This window comes from Octodon degus, unplaced genomic scaffold (assembly GCF_000260255.1).
Source record: "Octodon degus isolate 3935 unplaced genomic scaffold, OctDeg1.0 scaffold00263, whole genome shotgun sequence".
NCBI lineage: Eukaryota > Metazoa > Chordata > Mammalia > Rodentia > Octodontidae > Octodon > Octodon degus.
The window spans coordinates 1,630,135-1,638,029 of NW_004524839.1; the positions used below are offsets into that span (position 1 = coordinate 1,630,135).

Below are 7,895 nucleotides of genomic sequence, written 5' to 3' on the forward strand. Positions count from 1 at the left end.
CCTAGATAATAGTCCAGAATCAGATCATTACTAATTATTGATCTTAGACAAACTACTTAATCTCTGAGCCACAATTTTAAAAAATGGAATGTTAACTTCTTTATAGAATGATTTAGAATTAAAAAGAGAGTACATTTTTTAAGTCTAGCAGGATATGGTGGGATATGCCTATAATTTCTATACTTGGGAGGCTGAGGCAAGATGATTGCCATGAGTTCAATGCCAGCCTGGCTTTCATAATGAGTTCAATACCAGCCTGAACTACATAAGAGACCCTGTCTCAGTAACCAAAAATGTCTATACAAACTATAAATGGACAGAAATAGTATTTTAAAAGTATGCAGTCTGATGTGACTATAAATCTCAGAGAGAAATTTTTGTATTTAAAAAATCTGGTAATCCATATTAATCTTTAATTGCTAGTGGACACAAAGGGCAAGGGGAGAGGAGTGAATATTTTAGAGCGTAAGGGGTTTCCTTTCTAGTCATTGTTTATCTATACATGTCTTATCTCACTCCCAAAGGAATAAGATCATCTCTGTGAAGTTAGAAGTTATCATACTGTAGGGCTTTTCCATTGCCTAACGGTTTTTATTTGGTTAAAGTCTCCTAATTCTCAGACCTCCCTTATGAAATCCTGAGAACAAACTCTCCCTTACATATTTCAGAGACCTCTTACCATGTGAAGCAGGACACTGGGACCTGACCATCTCCTCTGTTCTCTAGGTATACCATTAACAGTTAGTATATAGTACAGTAAGTTATCAGAAATTTACAAAATTGGATTCACAACACAACAGACCATTCCAAAAATCCTGAGGATTTAAGAATTCTTTCTGTGCTCTAATTGGCTAAGATAAGACATACGTAAATATTAGTCTTCTATCTTGGTTATGACAAATAAACCTAATGGAAATAATTAACAAAAATAAAATATTTACTTATAACCTAGCTGAAAAATAAACCGTATATTGTCTGATTCCACTTAATATTACTGGTAGAAATAATTAGTCCAATATAAAATTAATGGTGGAAAACAGTGGATAAAAGTGAGATTTGCAAAATGTATTGGGAAAAAAATGCCACAAAAAATCCTTAATGACAGGCCAGTCAGATAGCTCAGAGGACTAAAGCACCTGCTTAGACAAGCGCAGGGGACTGGGGTTCGATCCCCATGCCATGCCAGCCACATCCCCAGGGTGCACTGAGATGGCAATTGAAACTGGGCATAGTGGTGCATGCCTGCACTTCCAGTACTTGGGAGGCTGAATACAGAAGGATCACTACAAGTCCAATCTGTGCAGTGAGATCCTGTAGACTCTGCACTAAATCCATTTTTTAAAAAAGAAAAAGAAAATAAAAACTTAATGGCAGAATTCCAATTAGAAAATGTTATATAGATAAAATCCTGATCAATGTATCAAATCCTTCCTAATAATTTATATGGGAAAAATATCTGACCCTCCCATGAAAATAATTGTAGTAAAACAAAAGTAAATATGATTAGAAAAGGGCCAGTCAGAGAGCTCAGTGGACTAAACTGTCTGCTTAGGCAGAGCATAGTGGCTGGGGCGCTGAGATGGCAACTGAGACTAGACGTGATGGCATGCATCTGTAATCCTAGTACTTGGGAGGCTAAAAACAGGAGGAACACTATGAGTCCGATCTACGTAGTGAGACCCTGTAGACCTGTCCTAAATACATAAAACAAAGATTAGAAAATATTTCTTTGCACTGAGAAAAAAATCAATCAAAAAAATTAAATTGGCCAAATGATGTTTGATTTGGGAAACACTCTCTTAATCATTTATCAGTGTTAATATAATTCAAATTAAAATATGTATAGCAGCAGGACATGGTGGTGTACATCTGGAATCCCAGTACTCAGGAGGCTGCGGCAAGAGGATCACTGTCAGTTTGCCAGTCTGGACTGCATAATGAGTAGAAGTCAGCCTGAATGAAAAAGTAAGACTGTTTAAAAAAAAGGTAGGACAATGAACATGAAATATACCAGGGTCAGAATTACAATGTCAAACTATCCACAGGTCAGAACAGCAGCATCAAAATGTATCCACATTCTTCAAATTTAGTACTGGTTGAGTATTATTTGTTCAAAATGCTTGGAACTAGAAGTGTTTTGGATTTCAGATTTTTTTAAGATTTTGAGGCATTTGCATATACATAACAATATCTCTTGTTATGTATGAAGATAAGACCCAGATTTAAACACTAAATTCATTTCTATTTCATATGTACTTTATACAACTGGCCTGGGGTTAATCTTAGTGCATCTATATTTTGACTGTTACTCTGTCATAGGAGTTCAGGCATGGAATTTATTTGTAGAGTCATACTGGCACACACAGACTTTGAGATTTGAGATTTTCAAATTATGTATACTCAACATGCATCTATAAAAATTATGATAATGTATTTGCCAATATATAATCTTCATATTTGCCCCAAGATGCACATCCTGATAAAATGGTTGGCATTTCTTAAAAACAAGCAAGAATACAGGCATGATCATTAATGAAAACTGAATACTGACTGGTTTTTAAAGTTGTAGAGGATAGCCTTCATTTCAGTCATGTACTTACAGAAGAATTCACACTTTGTTCCCAAATTCTAACTTACTTATATTCTCCATCTACAAGGGATGCCACGTCTACACAATTTCTCAGATTAGTCCCACCATACTGGTATTTAAAATATGCAAGTATCCTACGATGACCCTTATGTATATAAAAATGTACCAATAAAATTAATTTTTAAAATAAATAAAACGTGTAAGGGTGAGGCAAAGTCATGATTCAATGCCAGAGATACCATGAGACACTACTGGGAAAAACAGCTTGCTCTAACCTTCTCCAATTGGCCATGATCACTGGGCACAATTTTTGTGGAATGAAGTTTCTTAGACTCAGGCTTGGAGTTTTGGGTTGGCAAAGGCATCTCTTACAGATTCAGCAGTGTCTTGTCCAAGAAGGGCTGTAATCAGAAAGGACTGTTTAAAATACTATTCACCAGAAACATCACAGAATTCTCCAGAAACTTTTGAAAAACTTCAATTTCTCTACAGCATCCCCTGAGAAAACATACTTTGAAGTTGAGTGGATCTGGGTTCAGATCTTGGTTATGCCACACTTACGCTTGGGAAAGTATCTTAAACCCTGTTGGCTTCAGCTATCCCAACTGTAAAACAAAAATAAGTTTATCTAGTTCTACAGAGTGTTGTTCAAATTAAATGAGATACTCTATGTAAAAAACATCACATGTGCCTGCCATTCTGTATAGGCACTGGGCCCATAGCTTAGCATCTAATTTAGACTAGGAATACTGGCACATGTTAACATGACAGTTTTGCATTGAAAAAATCAAATATACAATGACTCCTATAGTATGGAAATAGAGTTAATGTTCTTTAAAAGGCTTGGGGTTCTGGCCACAGCAACTATAATGATGCTACAGAGAAGACAAGAGAATGACTGCATACATGCATACATAGTAGGCCATGCATTATCAAAGGCTGTGTTCAGTCAGAAGAAACTGTAATCTAATTCAAAAGGCAAGACAATATATAAGGAACTAAACTGTTGAAAATTATGTCATAAGAATTTAATGGTCATTACATCCCTTAGAAGAATCCTTTGCCCATCTCAATAAGAGACCCTATCTTATTCCTGAAGATTCTTTTAATGAGTCCTCAATAGTCAGAATATTCATATGTATCTTACAAGCAAATACTTTATTATTAAAAGTAATCATTGTTTGGATAAACAAAAGACACTTTACTCCCAGATACAAGAGGCTCTTCTAGACTCAGAAACATTCAATTTCCAAGTTCATTGAAAAGAACAGGCTTACCTAAGTAAGAAAGACTCTAAAAGAAATGCAACAAACTTATTACCTCCATGTAAGGAATGCTTCAGGCAAGAGACACAAACATACATAAAACATAGATCTTATTCTACAAATATTTATAAGCACAATTCTAACATTAACACAATAACATGACAAGTGAAACTGGCATGGTGGTGCATGCCTACAATCCCAGAACACTGGGAGGTTGAAGCAGGAGGATCACAACTTCAAGCCCAGCATGAATAACTTAACAAGACCCTGACTCAAAAATTAAAATTGGGAGGGGGCTGGAGATTAGTTCAGTACAAAGGTCCTAGATCCAATTCTTATTGCCCCCACACATACAAACTCTGACAAGGGAGATACTTATTATGGACTGAATGTGTCCCTTGCACAATTAATGACATCCTAACATTCCAAACCCCAATATGAAAGTATTAACAGATGGAGCCTTGGGAGATGATAAGAACAGAGCCCTCGTGAATGAGATTAGTACTATATAAGAGACCCCTGAGAAGTCTTTTGTTCCTTTCTGGCATATGAAATTACAAAAAGCTGGTCATCTATGAACCAAAAAATAGATCTTCGCTAGACAGCAAATCTGTCATCACCTTGGTCTTAGACTTTCCAGACTTAAGAACTGTGAGAAATAAATGTTTGCTATTTAAGCCAGTCAGTCGGTGGCACTTTGTTATAGTAACCCAAGCTAAAATAGTACTATAAGCAGATAAAACAGAAAGTCAGAGGTGGAAGAAGGCATACTAGAGGAAGTAACATTTGGTCTGCATTTAAAATGACAAACATGATTCAGAGTAGACTGGGAAACTTCCAGGCAAATGCCCAACCCCAGAGAAAGGTATGAACATGCAGAATTCAGGGACAACCCAGTTGTTTCAAGTATGAAGCATAAAAAAAATACATTGGGGAAAAATATGTTAAAGGAACCACTAGAATGGAGCTGAAATGCTAGGCTAGGGCCAAGCTGGTTAGAAAGGGAAGTAGAGAAGACTACAGCTTGAGGGGAAGGCTTTAAAAAGAAGAAAAGCACAGCTGGGGAGATAGCTCAGTGGCATAAGTGCACACCTGGCAAGCAGAAGGTCCCAAGCTTGATCCCTGGAACTGAAAAAAAATTAAAAATTAAAAAAGAAGAAAAGCTAAATGGGGTGCTTTAGATGGAGAACTATTAAACATTTTGTAGGTGAAGAGAGGTCAGTACAAATACACGTCTTCACATGTATTCAGTTAAATATCATAAAACCATGAAGGCAAGCCGGGAAAATACAATGCTCTCTTATGGTCCCAGATTAGCTAAGTGATTTACTATCTAACACAAACTATGCAACACAGACTACCCAGCCCTTTCCAAAATACCAGTTTCTCATATCACAAAAACATTCAAAAAAAAAGTAAAAGGCTATAAAGGTGGGGAATTGGAATGGGTGTAGGCTTTAGAGTCTATGCAACCAGTTTCTAAAACAGCTAACTTAGCATTTCTCAGACTTGCTTTTCTCATGTTGCAAAACAAGGATACCACACATAAAAAGGAGTCGTGTGACTCAAATAGAAATATGTACATACAAAGCACACACCGTAGGAAGTCAATTAATGGCATTTTTCCTGTTCTTCCCTTCCCTCAGATGAAAACTTATTTTTTTGCATCTCATCCCTCAACATTCAGGAAAGCAACAATAAAGCTAAACAGGGTGCATCTACCCTTAGTTACACTATTTGAAATCTACTCACACCATTGTTATTCATGTGTCATACAATTTTCTAAGGATGACAAACAACGTGCTCTGAAATCTTTACCTTTCAAGGGTAAAATGGAAATCTAGAATCAAGTTGTTAGAAAACTTTCAACTGATGACATCACAGACCAACTAAACCTCAAAGAAAATAAAGGTATTCAAATGACAGTCATAGAACACATTCACTATTCTGAACACTAAACACTTGCTTTGGGGACACACACATTGACTTAGCTTAACTAATTTCTTTGCTACTGGGAGTAGAAGAAGAGGGAAGGTAATTGATACTACCACAAGCATTCATAAAAGGACATTCAGACTTGTACCCTTACTCTTACTTGGGCAAAGAAAATTAGAATCCTTTCCCTTTTCAGACTTTCCATCTGGTACTGGGCATCCTAGGACTGGTAAAGGACAGCAGACCTAAACTGATCAAAATAATCTACAGGGAAGAATAGCAATAGCAACTTCATTTTAAATATAAAGGCAGGTTACAAATAACAAAGCGCTGGAGAAATAATGTATCATTGTGTGACCAAAAACTGCACCAGAGTGGAATGAATACTTAGGGTCTAGTTCTAGCCCTGTTTCCCAGCTAGATGAGTGAAACTGGGCAATCTGCGTCCTATTTTCCCCAGCTAATAAAATGAGGCAGTGGGACCAGAGTGTCCTCCACATTAAAAAAAAAAAAGTGGTCAATGGAAATGCAACATTAGCATCACCTGGGAGCTTGCTAGCAAGCGAAACTCTCAGGCCCCAGGTGAGACCTATCAAATTCTAATCTGCAAATTTATATGCACTTTAAGATGCACCACCCAAGGATCCCGTCAACTTCTGAACACGTAGGATTCTAAGTGGACTTTAGCATAAGGTAGTGGGAAAACCAGAGCAGGACAGAAGAAAGCCAGTGGAGATAAAAGTGATAGATAACAAGGGAGAGGTCATGTTTCTACACTTCATTAATGTCCTTCAACCTGTGGTTCCAAATATCTTTCAAGTAATATTCTCTGACTTAAAAATACATCTATCTCCACCACACTTGTAAATACAATCAATCCTGCAACACTTTCACTTGCAAAAGACTTCTTTTAATCACTCTGATTCAGGCAAAGGCTAATGGACTTTGTGTTAGGACTAAGTTTCAAGTACCACTAGCTGGACCAGCTCCTTCTAAAAGACATTTTCATTTAAATAATCCTACTGGTGATGGGAAGAGAAGACCAGCTGAATAATTTGATTTCAGACCAATTAAAATATTAATATTAATAACCTTTTTAGAGTCAAATATTAACTTCTGTGGGTTTCAGAAATGAACTTGTGAGGGAAGCTAGACATCAGATATTGATCTTTGAACCAGGAATCGAACTCAGGACCTTGCACTTGCCAAGCAGATGTCTGTACCATTGATCTGTCTCCCCAGCCCTTGTCTATATTTTGTGAAGGGCACTCAAAGTATACAAAGATAATAAAAGTCAAAATTAATTCACCACTAGCTCTACGCTAATCACAATAAAAATTTTATTGCTTTAAATCCTACCCAAAAAGATAGGTACTTTTACTGACATTTTATAGATGACAAAATTATAGCTCACTAAATCTGTAATATCACAAAGCTGTACTGTGGTAGAGAATCTGTTACAACCCAGATATTCTCATTTATTTCATTTATGCACTAATTCAATTTAACAAATACTTAATGGGCACCTGCTTTGTGCCAGGAACTAGAAAATATCTATATCTACATATTATATATATACATATATATCCTGTATGTGTGTATATGTATCATATATAACATTATTATATATATATATATATATATATATGTATAGATATGTGGAACTGACCTAAGGTTTGTAGAATTTATAATCCCATTCTCTCCTCTGAAGAAGCAAAGAGTAAATAGAGAACCTAGGGGTGTAATCTAGAAGTTCCTACATATACAGCAGGCACTCTACCACTGACCACATTCTTATATTTATTTTTAATCCATTCTCCTTTTTAGTCTTTTACAGCTTCTACATTAAAGATACTCACGTGAGGGGAGACTTAGAAAAGAGGAAGGGATGAGAGAGCAAGAAAGAAAAGTGAGTAAATGATTAAAGTATGGTATATGCATGTATGAATGAGCCAAAATGAAACCCATTAGCCTGTATAACTAATATCGACTAATAAAAGTATAGTTATTCATGTGATCCTAGGCTCTTGTTTCTAATCTTCCTAGGTTTTTTTTTGAGATCAATATTGGAATTTATTACCTTAGACATTATTTGAAGTAAATCT

At 36.1% G+C, this 7,895-nt stretch overlaps 1 protein-coding gene across 1 annotated transcript in view; it reads right to left on the reverse strand.

The window, feature by feature from the left end:
- Ccnb3 (cyclin B3) overlaps positions 1-2,955 on the reverse strand; it is a 75,239-nt gene extending 72,284 nt beyond the window's left edge. The window contains exon 1 of the mRNA XM_004646291.1: positions 2,866-2,955. Coding sequence (XP_004646348.1) covers positions 2,866-2,955 — 90 coding nt within the window. The remainder of the gene's footprint in view (positions 1-2,865) is intronic.
- Positions 2,956-7,895: the final 4,940 nt, after the last annotated feature.